The 12787-nt window shown below is 39.2% G+C and overlaps 1 protein-coding gene across 1 annotated transcript in view; it reads right to left on the bottom strand.

The window, feature by feature from the left end:
- Positions 1 to 5643: 5643 nt before the first annotated feature.
- DNAJC15 (DnaJ heat shock protein family (Hsp40) member C15) overlaps positions 5644 to 12787 on the bottom strand; it is a 70653-nt gene continuing 63509 nt past the window's right edge. The window contains exon 6 of the mRNA XM_019650345.1: positions 5644 to 5859. Coding sequence (XP_019505890.1) covers positions 5789 to 5859 — 71 coding nt within the window. The 3' untranslated portion in view covers positions 5644 to 5788. The remainder of the gene's footprint in view (positions 5860 to 12787) is intronic.

Raw genomic sequence — 12787 nt, 5'->3', positions numbered from 1 at the left:
TACGTCAGAGAGACCCACACTGTGATACACTTTGCGACTGAACTGCTCTGTGCACCTGGATGGACCTCAGCAGCTTCCAGGGCAGAGTTAAAGACACTGGGCTCTCCGTGCTCATAACGCCAGATGACACTTCCATCAACCCATTGTCGCCATCTGTGGAACCCAAGGTCACAACCAGCAAAGAATAAACTAAGAGCCATGCAGGCCCCTTCAGCCCACTGATTTCCACAGACCGAGAATCAGTCCAGTATAACGGAGAACGTGCTTCGGTCAGGCCAAACCGGGTGAGGGCCCCAGTCCCGCCACTTACTATAATAGCTGTGCAGCCTTGGCCAAGTTCCTAAACTCCTCTGAGCCTGTTTCTTCATCTGTACAATGCAGATAATAGTACCTTTCTCTTAGGTGTGCTATGAAAATCAATGGTGATCGTGCAGGCAGGTCGCTTGGCACAGGTGTTTAATGAGTATTAGCTGTTACTAAAATATTTTGGATTTTTGAAAAGGAGCCAATTATAACCCCTTGGTCCTCAGCACTACGGCTTAAATGTCAGCACTGAACCAGTATCTGAACATAATTTCCATCTTGTCAAAAGCAAATTCAGTTTCCCATCGTTGGTTTAATTTTCCAGGGGCGTTGCCCCTCCTCTGAGTTGAGGGACTAATTTGAAATTGATGGCCAACACCTAGCCCAAGTGACCTTATTCTGCCGATGTGAAATTAAACTCCCTCTTAATGTTGGGGATTGCCTATCTATGTCTATACTGCAGTCTGTTCAGACTCCAGTGCTGACCAGTGCTGCTGGGCACTGTTGAACAGAGCAGTGGGGGAAGGGTATTACGGCAGGAAGAGAAATGAACAGTACTTAATGAACTTGCATTTCAACTGAGCAGGTTTTCTAATACTTTTTTTTAAAGCTTTTTATAAATTCTTTTGCTCAGCAACAATAAAAAAAGGAAAAGAGCGCTCAACTGGGAACAATAGCTACTCAGCTCATAAAAATCATTAGATGGAACATTTTCTTTGTCTACCATGCCCAGCAATTTCACCGGTAGGCAATAATCCAGATCGTTTAGGTTCCACCTAAAAAGGAGCCCAGAGAACCTTCTCAACTTTTCCAGCTAGTAAATTATGCTAACAACAAGTCTAATGTTCTAATGTGTGTAACTCCACCATAAATAAAACTTCAGCTCAGTTCCTGGGATGTTTTTGACAAGTGATGAGACTAAAGGAGTGTTAGCAGGATATGATTTTTGGGTTGCCTTCCCTTAGGAGGGAGGTGTGGGGCTGACACATTTACTCACTGACATCAAGTCCCCTTTGCCAGAGGCCTTTATCAGGGAGGCGACAGTTGAGCAAGGGGCAGGGTGCCTGTGGTTGGCGCCTCCCACTGAGAGATGAGCTGGCAGACTTGGATATTGAACCTCTCACTCTGCAGCTCATCCTAAGTGGGCTGAGTCTGAGAAACTTCGTATTTTTGACGGGAAGGGGCTGGCTAATTCATTTCCTCCCACAAATGTCATTAGACTCCCTTAAGCTAATTGCCAAATGTGTTGAAGATACGTCATTAGAAACTTTTTTCCGTGTTCATGGTTCCCATGATAACCAAAGGCTTGGATAAAATACGTTATTTCTAATGACCCTGCTGGGTCATCATAAGCATGTATTTCTTAATGCAAACATATCAAACAAAAACAAAATTCTCTATGTTTCAGAATCTTTTTTTCGATTTAGTTTGCACATACTACACATTTAAGAATGAACTTAATGTCTTTACTGTCTGACATAGGAAATGTTCAATATTTGCTGAATGACTAAAACGCATTGCGGACCAAATAAAGGAAATGGCTTGAAGACTAAATGAAACAATGTCTTTCACAGCCGACACTTTTTTCTTACTGCTCTCCACTTGGACTGTATGCTGGAGATTGGCACCACGAACTAGTCTAAATGACATTCTGGGCTCCTCTTGAACTAACTGCTCATTTGACTTACACTTTCTCTGGAATCTTGGAAGTAATTGTTTTGTTTTTAAAAGGTCTTTCCTGCTCCCTCAGATTGCATCTGTGATATAAGAATAAACAGAAACTGCAATATCAATACAGAACTTAATTAAGAAGAATATGCAATGACAGCAAATATGTAAAGGCAATCTTTACTGAAGATAGGTAACCATTCAAATAAGTAGATAGTAAGGAGTTGAGGGTGCATAGCTACTGAAAATCTAATTATATAAGGACGCTGCCATTTAGAGAATGACTCATGAACTATACAGACCTAAAATAGAAGTTGTATTATCTGAAATGGCTTCAGCAGCTGTACTTAAATTCTACACTCCTGGCAAAGTTTTTAAAACAACGCCGTAACTGATCTGATCAAGGGAGGGGTGGACATCCCAACCCGCCCTGCTACACAGTGAAGATGCCCATGATTCTTCCACAATCTTCTGTATTCTCTCCTTGGAATCGAGGCAGGTTCTTTGATGCAGAACAACTGCCAGTTTTCAGGCCCAGGCTGAGTCTGCAGCCTCCACTTTGGGTCTCCTGGACCACTGTCTTGCACAGCTCCGCCCAGGTGTGATGATGCTTTAGTAGCCTGTGGAGAAGCCTCTGCAGGGAGGAGCTGAGAGTCCCAGCCGGCAGCCAGCAGCAGCCTGAAGTGGTTCCTTCTGCCCCCGCCCAGTGGCCCCAGCTGGGGCTGCATGGGGCAGAGGTGAGCCATCGCCGCCAGGTGCTCCCAAACTGCAGGCTCCAGGGTAAATCAATGGTTGCTGGAACATACCTCAAACCTTAATTCAAGGTGGTCTAAGATTTAAAATGAATTAAAAGCAGTAAAAGATGCAATAATTATATTTTTCAAACAACTGCTGTGACTAAATGCTTTACACATCCTTATGCCCCACAACAACCTTATTAGGATTATTATTTCCTCTATTTTACAGATGAGGCAATTACAGACTCGCAGATTAATTGCCCAAGAACATGTAATAGGAGGATAATATTCAGAACCACATCTGACACCAAGGTACATGCTAAGCAGGAAAACAGGGATGAAGGAAATTCCAAGGTAATGCTAGGGACTCAAATTCTCACAAATACGGTATGAACTAGAAAACAGTATATATTAAAATGTGGTTCCTGAAGGTGCCCCAATATTGGTTAGCATAACTTTCAAAATTAGCAGTAACGTTTTTTGAAGCACAGTATTCAGAAAACATTTTCTTAGTACGTACAACTTTATGACGTCTACTCAGTACAAGTGCGACAACTAAAGAGAGGTTACAGAGGTGAATGGCAGCATTGTCGTTCTAAAGGCTCTTACACTTTGGTAGAAGAAATCAGGCACTTACACAAGGTACCAAGTTACAAGTAGCATCCAGTGAGGAAGAAAGTGGTGTGGGAGCTTATTCATTCAGTCAACAGGTATCTATTAGATGCCAACGGAGCAGTCAACAAGACAGATGAGGTTCCTGCTGACGATTCACATGACTTTTGCTGGAAGCACCAGAAAAGGAGGGGTTCATTTTACCTTGGCCTTGAACTATCGTAGGCTGTGGGCTTGGGGAGCTTTGGGGGTCAGAAGGGCATCTGAGGTGCAGAGATAACAGTGAGCAGAAAAAAGTGAAAAACACTAAAGAATAAGGAAACTAGGACACGCGAGGAGACCTAAAGCAAGAACGATATTTTACTAACTTTAAAATGCAATCCACTATTGTTTCATGTGCCGAAAGAAAAACACCAAAGATTTACAGCAGTGGCTCTCGGCCAGCGGCGATTTTGCCCTTCGAGGGACATCCAACCATGTCTGTACACGTTTGGTGTCGCAGCTGAGGGGGTGCTGCTGGCCTTTAGCGAGCACAGGCACAGATGCTGCCAATCACCCTACAACACAGGGGACAGAAGAGCTCCCACAAAAAGGAATTTCTCAGCTCCATATTGACAATGTTGCCAAGACTGAAAACTCCCGGACTACAGGCTGTAATAAACTGAAAGATGCACCTGGAATATTAAAAAGTTGTTTAAGACTGATGAAGTGCAGTGGTTCAGTTTATCTGGGATGAACTCAGAATGTGTACAGGAGTACTGGGAAATGATTGTGGACCTGGTGTTCTCAGCTTTGGGGCTGTGTAGTGACGGTGACCAGGGACTTTTTTTTTTTTTAATTGGGGAATTGGGGGAGGGGAACAGTGTTGGGGTGTGGGACCAGCCAAGTTGTTGTTCTTCAATCTTTGTTGTGGAGGGCGCCAGTCGCCATCTGGCTTCCCATCCGCAGCTCGTGGCCTCTAAGCTCAAGGTGCTGTGTTCAGTCTTAGCTGCGGGTGGTCATAGCCACCATCCCATGCGGGAATCGAACCAGCAGCCTTGTTGTTAAGAGCACACGCTCTATCCTCTGAGCCACCCGGGTGGCAGCTCAGCTCAAGGTGCTGAGTTCAGTCTTAGTTGCAGGCGGGCGTAGCCCACCATCGAACAGGCAGTCTTGTTGTTAGGAGCACGTATTCTCACCAGCTGAGCCATCCTGCTACCTGTTGGCAGGTCAGCGGCAGTTCAGCTCGGGTGCAGCGTCACTGGCCCATGTAGGAATCGAACTGGCGGCCCAGTTGCTCAGAGCTCATGCTCTTAAGCTGACTCTTAACCAGCTGAGTCACTCGGCAGGCCCGCAGGGGCTGTTTTGAGAGAACAATATAGTGCCTGTAAATCTCAGGGCCAGCTCTTCAAGACCATGTGCCAACCCCTTGCTTTGAGAAACCCTACCCTCTAACCACAGTAATTAATAGTTCCTATTTCTGCTATTCTGACTGATCTCAGAACAACACCAACTCACCAATCACATAGTATGTCTCCTATTGTTTTTAAAGCCCAGCTCTATGTCACTTATTCTATGAAGCTCTCCCAATATTCACAATTTAAAATAATCTTTTCTGTTTTTCAACTTCTTTAGCATATCACCTGTGTATCCCTAATAGCACTCCTGTGATTTGTTCTTCTAAATGTAAGTTCCTTTGGGCCACCATGACTGGTTCACACCTGTAACTCCCAGAGGACCCACTACAGCATCTTACACGTTCTAAGTGGTCAATAAATATTAGTAGAATGAATAATTGAATAAATATACAGTACTGGAAGACTATAATTATATACAAACCACTCAGACTTCTCACAACTCTTTCAACCTTTCCTCACAGGGCTCATTTTGTAAACCTTTAATCATTTTAGTAGCTCTCCAAGTTCTCATGCTTCAGCTATAGGGCCTCAGAGAGAGCAGAGTTCTTTAACAAGTCCTAAGCACTGCTTCAGAACAGGCCACTTTGTAAATTACATTAAGTTTCACTTCATTTCCCCATGGGGTGGTGGTCAGTGTTTGGTCTCAAAACATTTAAAGCACCTTACACAGGCAGAGCACTAAATTCCTCTGAGGCAACAAGGGACAGCTAAGTATAAATATAAGCAGTAAAAATATTTCCACCAGTTACACTATAATGATCATACTTTTTGGCTACCTTTGTGTGGGGGAGGGGAAAGTGCGGGATTTAGTACTAACAGAACAAAAATCTTAAAATACATGATTATCACACAGAAAGTAGGAATATAAGGGACAAAGGTCAGTTACAGAATTTTAACACATTCCTTTAAAAGATCACAAAAAGACATATTATTCATCTTTTATTATATACCTTAATAGTGGAATAAGTTATTATTTATGGTCAGCACATGTATGCAGTTATAACAGAAGTGGTTTAAGTGAATTTGCAGGACTTTGCTTTTTAAGTCCCTCCTCGCTTTTCTTCAGAGTAGTCAGTGTTTGGTGGATGCTTCTAGTAAGTCTTTTGCTTCATTTATTTTGGTTGCTAAGTACGGAGATCCACCTGAGGGCAATGAAGAATAAATGGATTAAAACACACTTCATTATTGACATTTTTTAAAGCCTCAAATATTGAAAAACACTCTTAATTATAATTCTGATATTTTCCCACACATTCATCCTCTAATTATTTTATAAGCTGACTAGAAATCAAAACAGCACAAATTAAACTTGTTTGGTGAAGCATTACAGACACCAACAATCAAAGATAACCTCTGAGAAAGGTAATGAAAGAAAGTTATGGTCAGGAACAATCTGAAAAACACAAACATTTCACTGGTCAGACATTACCATTCAGCTATGTAACCACAGAATTGAATGAAATGATAGTTAGGTGAATAAAATAATAGTCTTTCTCCAAGACTTTTTTTAGAGGGAAGAATATTTATCTTTGAAAGAGGATATCTTTCTGAAGGAGGTAAAGAAATCCAACGGGTCCTTTGGAGTCTAATCAAACCTTGTAAACTCACAAAAATAAAACATATGTTAGAAAAGGCGACTACATACCACCCAGTTCTAAGAACCACATTTACTAATACAAATGAACATATAAATGAATGATAATAAAGATAATGTTAAAGGAAATACTCCCTGTTCTCTGAAACGGTTCTACTTAGGAAATACAGTCTTACATTCACTGTGCTCTAAAATAAAATTAAGTCAGTTCTTTTTTAGAGTTATTTACAACGAATTCTTTCTAATGCAAACAAGAGGAAAATTGAGGTGAATTTAAAATTCAGAATCATTATAAATCTCAAACAGAATCTGTCTGACATACAAAAACACTAGCCCCAAACTGTCACATTAAACCTATTTAAGCCTCAGACGCCTTTTAACTTCTGGTCCTGAACACTTCACTGTGTAACACTCGAACTAACAGTCATATCACAGTTTACCAGTTTCTTTGTGTTTGTTTTTATTTTTTATTCCCCCCTTGAGTACAAGCCACTTATAGCTGTTGGAAACATCATAAGACTTCGGTAGCTTACAACAAACCAAAAAACATGTAGATAGCATTGGCGCAAATTGTCCTGACTTCACTTAGGCCTTTTATTGATAATCATACCACTCACCTTAATAAGGAAAAAGAAAGCAGGGAAAACAGGTCAACACACACGGTGATGCGGCAGAAAGGGCAATGGGGGAGGAGGCTGTATTTAGCTCCTTGCCCTTGAGGATGCCACTGGCATTTTCGTCTCAAGATCTGAATCGCTATGAACACTTACATCAGAGAGTGTCCTTGAATATACAATAAGAATAACAAATGAAGCTGATGAAAGTTTCCGCATGCACTTGGTTATGAAACAAACTGATTTCATGATTATCTTTGAATATGATCTTAGAATTAGGAAATGTCAATCTTGGTAAGCCGTTTAAATTTTCAGTTACCAAGGCAATGCCAGGCATCTTGTGTGTCCTCAACAAAAAGGAAAATGTTAACTCAAACACAACCTTTAATTGACTGATATGCACTCTGGATATTTAAATCACAGGTCATAATAGGCTCATTGAGCAGACAGAAAAAAAATCAAAGGTACGGAAGATCGAAAGGCTCATGAAACATTATGTTTATTGATGGCAATGTTAGAGGGAAAAAGGAGAGTTTATTCAGAATGACGATGAGGTACCAGTCACCCTCGAGTCAGAGGGACGCGGGACTTCCCATGTATGTCCATGGTAGGGACTTGGGCTTGGCTTTCATTCTACCCTCAACCTATCTTCCCAGGATTTGGAAAAGTTTCTAAGTCAAAAATTACAATTCCTGTATTTCCTTTGCGTAGTGTTTGTTCAAATTGGGATTTCACTGATGAGGGGCAATCTTGTGAGATCTGACAGGCAGGGTGACGGAACGGCTTTCGGGCTGGGCCTCTGTCACTGCTGTGAGCAGGTGAGCCCGCGGGGCAGCCGGGGCAGTGACTGGGCTTCTGCCTGGTTACAGGGGCGGATCTGAGGCAGGAGCCGCCCCACAGAGCAGCTCTGTCATTGACATCAGAGGAGCTGCCCTTGGAGGCCGAGTCTAGAACTGACTCCTCCGGACCTTCCCGCAAACCACCACTGCCCTGTACTAAATGCTCTCCTGCTTAGAACATCTCGTTTCTGGCACTGGATCAATACAGGACACATATCCTATATTTAATGGAAACCATATTCGCTCGAATCTTTCAATCCTGCTCAGGTTTCTTGGGGGACTCACTTGATTCTGTTTCATTAGAATACTCACACTCACCCTGGCTCTCTGGACCTTTGTACTTCCACTCAATACTGCTAGAGCGCTTCTGGTTTGGGCTGTCATGAACTATCATAGCTTAGACCAACCCTCCCATTAACTCCAACTACGAGAGTTGAATAAAATACAGATACATTGGAAGGGAAGAACTGGAGGGCTACCAAGTCAGCCAAGGCTTGAGGGCCAAGATCCTGGAGGCGAGGACAGCGCATGGTGATGAGCCCAACACTCTGCACTGCTGTCTCCCTTCAAAGAAACCAAACACAATTCCACTACGTGAAACAATAGGAAAACATATGGAATATATGGTGGCAGAAAGTGGAACAATTGCCCAAACTGGGGTAGGGACTGGCAATGGGACGGAGCACCAAGGAACTTTTTGAGTTTTGATCAGCTAATATTTTGTTTGTTTTTGCATCTATGTATATATCGTGTGATATCTTCACTAGGGTTTGTTATCCAAGACATACTATCTCCATAAAAGAAGTTGGAATGTATTTTCTTTTTCTTCTACTTTTTTGGGGAAAAATTCACTTATAAAACAATGCGGGCCAGGCTTTTCATTCATGGGAAGATTTTTAATTACACATTCAACTTCTCAAATCGATAGGATTCTCCTCAATTTCCATTTCTTATGTCAGTTTTGATTTGTTGTCTTTTTCCTAGAATTTATTTCATTTAAATTTTAAATGCTTTGGTATGAAGTTGATTAGTTTTTTTTCAGAGAACTAACCTTTGACTTTGTCGATTCTCTTGAACACTAATTTCTACTGTGATATTTTCCTTGATGCATGGGTTATTTAGAAATATACTGATTAATTTCCAAACACTGGGAAGCCCTAGATGTGTTTATTATTGTTTACTAATTTAATTAGGTTTATATCACGAATCCAAAATTGGCTTTAACATTATAAAATTAATCAATGTAATATATCACATAAACAGAATAAAGAATCAATGTCATATAATCATCTCAATAGACAGAAAACTCAATGCACACTCATAATCAAAACTTTTAGTAAGCTAAAAATAAAAGGAAACTTATGTGATAGAAGTATCAAAAAATATAGTAAGCATATAGTAAAATGTTGAAAACTGGCCCATTTTTTAATTGGATTGTTTTTTTGGTGTTGAGTTGTATGAGTTTTTTTTGTTTTTGCTTTTGTTTTTTTATAAATTTTGGATATTAACCCCTTATCAGATGTATCATTGGCAAGTATCTTCTCCCATTCAGTAGGATGTGTCTGTTTTGTTGATGGTTCCCTTTGCTATGAAAAACTTTTTAGTTTGATGTAGTCCCACTTGTTTAATTTTTCTTTTGTTTCCCTTGCCTGAGGAGATATATCAGTAAAAATATTACTAAGGCTAATGTCTGAGAGTTTACTTCCTATACTTTCTTCTAAGAGTTTTATGGTTTTGGATCTTACTTTTAAGTCTTTAATCCATTTTGAGTTTATTTGTGTATGTGGTGTAAGAAGGTGGTCTAGTTTCATTTTTTTGTATGTATCTGTCCGGTTTTCCCAGCATCATTTATTAAATAGACGGTTTTTACTCCAATGTAAATTCTTCCTTTGTTGTAGATTAAACGGCCATATAGGCATGGATTTATTTCTGGGCTCTCTATTCTGTTCCATTGATCTATGTGTCTGTTTTTATGCCAATACCATCCTGTTTTGATTAGTATGGCCTTGTAGTATAATTTGATTATCAGGATGAATGATACCTCCAGCTTTGTTCTTTCTAAGGATTGCCGTGGCTACTCAGGGTCTTTTATGGTTCAATTATTTGTTCCAGTTCTGTGAAAAATGCAATGGGTATTTTGACAGGGATTGCACTGAATCTATACATTGCTTTGGGTAGTGTGGACATTTTAACCATATTAATTCTTATCTATGAGCATAGTATATGTTTCCATTTATTTTTATCTTCTTTAATTTTTTCTCTGCAATGTCTTATAATTTTCTGAGTACAGGTCTTTTACTTCCTTGGTTAAATTTATTCCTAAATATTTCTTCTGATGCAACTGTAAATGGGATTGTTTTCTTAATTTCTGATAGTTCATTATTGGTGTATAAAAATGCAACCAATTTCTGAATATTAATTTGTATCTGGCTATTTTACTAAGCTCATTACTCAGTTCTAATAGTTTTTTAGTGGAATTTTGGGGTTCTCTATATATAGTACATGTAATCTGCAAATAATGAGAATTTTACTTCTTCCTTTCCCATTTTGATGCCTTTTATTTCTTTTGTTTGTCTGATTGCTACAGTTTCCAGTACTATGTTAATAAAAGTGGTGAAAGTGGGCATCCTTTTCTTGTTCCTGATCTTAAGAAGAATGCTTTCGCTTTTCCCACTGGGTATGATATTGGCTGTGGGTTTGTCACATATGCCCTTCATTATGTTGAGGTATGTTCCTTCTTTGCTGAGTTTTTTTTTTTTTATCATAAATGGATGCTGGATTTTGTCAAATGCTTTTTCTGCATCTATTGATATGACCATGATTTTTATATTTTGTTTACGTGGTGTATCACATTAATTGATTTGTGGATACTGAACCAACCTTGCATACCAGGAATGAATCCCACTTGACTGTGATGCTTGATCTTTTTAATGTATTGCTGAACTCTGTCTGCTAATATTTTGTTGAGGATTTCTGCATCTATGTTCATTAGGTATATCGCCTATAGTTTTCTTTTTTGGTAATGTCTTTGTCTGGTTTTAGAATCAGTGTAATGGTGACCTGGTAAAATGAGCTTGGGAGCCTTCCCTCCTCTTGGATTTTTTGGAATAGTTTGAGAATAAGTGTTAATTCTTTTTTGAATGTTTGGTAAAATTCACCTGTGAAGTCATCTGGTCCAGGACTTTTGTTTATTGGGAGATTGTTGATAACGGATTCAATTTTGTTGGTAGTAATTGGTATGTCCAGATTCTCTGTTTCTTTTTGATTCAGCCTTGGAAGATTGAATGCTTCTAGGAATTTATCCATTTCTTCCAGGTTGACCAATTTTTTCACATATAGTTGCACATAGTATTTCCTTAATTTATTTTTTTTGTATTTCTGTGGTGTCATTTGTCACTTCTCCTCTTTCATTTATGATTTTATTTATTTGGGTCCTCTTTCTTTTTTCTTGATGAGTTTGGTTAAAGGTTTGTTAATTTTATCTTTAACCAGCTCTTGGTTTCACTGATCTTTTGTATTGTTTTTTTGGTCTACATTTCATTTATTTTTGCTTTGATCTTTATTATTTCCTTCCTTGTACTCACTTTTGGTTTTGTTTGCCGTTCTTTTTCCACTTCCTTTAGGTGTAAAGATAGTCTGTTGATATGAGATTGTTCTTGTTTCTTTAGATAGGCCTTCATTGCTATGAATTTCCTTCTTAGGACTGCTTTCTCTTTGTCCCATAGATTTTCGGTTGTTGTGTTTTCATTTCGTTTGTCTCAAGGTATCTTTTGATTTCCTCCGTGATCTCAGTGTTGACCCCACTCGCTGTTTAGTAGCGTGTTAGTCAGCCTCCATGTGTTTGTGTGTTTTTCATTTTTTTTCCTTGCAATTGATTTCTAGTTTCATGAGGTCAAAAAAGACACTTGATATGATTTCAATTTTCTTAAGTTTACTGAGACTTGTCTTATAGCCAAACATGGCCTTTTTTGAAAAAATGTTCCATGTGCACTTTTTGAAAAGAATGTATATTCTGCTGCTTTGGGGTGAAATGCTCTAAAAATATCAATTATAATCCATTCAGAATAGTGTGTCATTTAAGGCCTGTATTTCCTTGTTGATTTTCTGTCCAGAAGATCTGTTCATTGGTATCACTGGGGTGTTAAAGTCCCCTACTATTATTGTGTTACTGTTGATCTCTGCTTTTATATCAGTCAAAATTTGCTTTATATATTTAGGTGCTATGTTAGGTGCATTAATGTTTACTATGGTTATGTCCTCTTGGACTGATTCCTTTATTATTATGTAATGTCCTTCTTTGTCTCTTATTATAGTCTTCATTTTAAAGTCTATTTTGTCTGATACAAGTATTGCTACCCCAGCTTTTTTATCATTTCCATTTGTATGAAGTATCTTACTCCATCCCTTTACTTCCAGTCGTGTGTGTCTTTCGATCTGAGGTGGGTTTCTTGTAGACAGCATATGCATGGGTCTTGTTTTCTATCTACTCAGCTACCCTATGTCTTTTGATAGGAGCATTTAAACTATTTACATTTAAAGTGATTACTGATAGGTACATAGTTATTGACATTCTATTATTCATATTTCTTAATCTTCATTTGTTTGTTTTCTCCTTTCTTCTGCTTAAAGAAGTCCTTTTAACATTTCTTGTAATACTGGCTTGGTGGTAATGAATTTCTTTAGCTTTTCCTTGTCTGGGAAGCTCTTTATCTCCCCTTCAATTTTAAATGAAGACTTGCTGGGTAGAGTGGTCTTGGTTGTAGGCCCTTGTTTTTCATCACTTTGAATATTTCCTGCCACTCTCTTCTGGCCTACAAAGTTTCTATTGAGAAAACAGCTGAAAATCTTATGGGAGCGCCCTTATAAGTTACTAGTTGCCTTTCTCTTGCTGCTTTTAGGATTCTCTCTTTGTCTTTAACCTTTGACATTTTAATTATAATGTGTCTTGGTGTGGGCCTGTTTGGGTTCATCTTGTTTGGGACTCTCTGCACTTCCTGGCTAGTATGCCTATTTCCTTCACCAA

The sequence above is a fragment of the Hipposideros armiger genome, unplaced genomic scaffold (assembly GCF_001890085.2).
Source record: "Hipposideros armiger isolate ML-2016 unplaced genomic scaffold, ASM189008v1 scaffold_139, whole genome shotgun sequence".
Classification (NCBI taxonomy): Eukaryota; Metazoa; Chordata; class Mammalia; order Chiroptera; family Hipposideridae; genus Hipposideros; species Hipposideros armiger.
The sequence above is the reverse complement of the archived record's forward strand: the minus strand, read 5'-3'. Positions and strand labels throughout refer to the sequence as shown.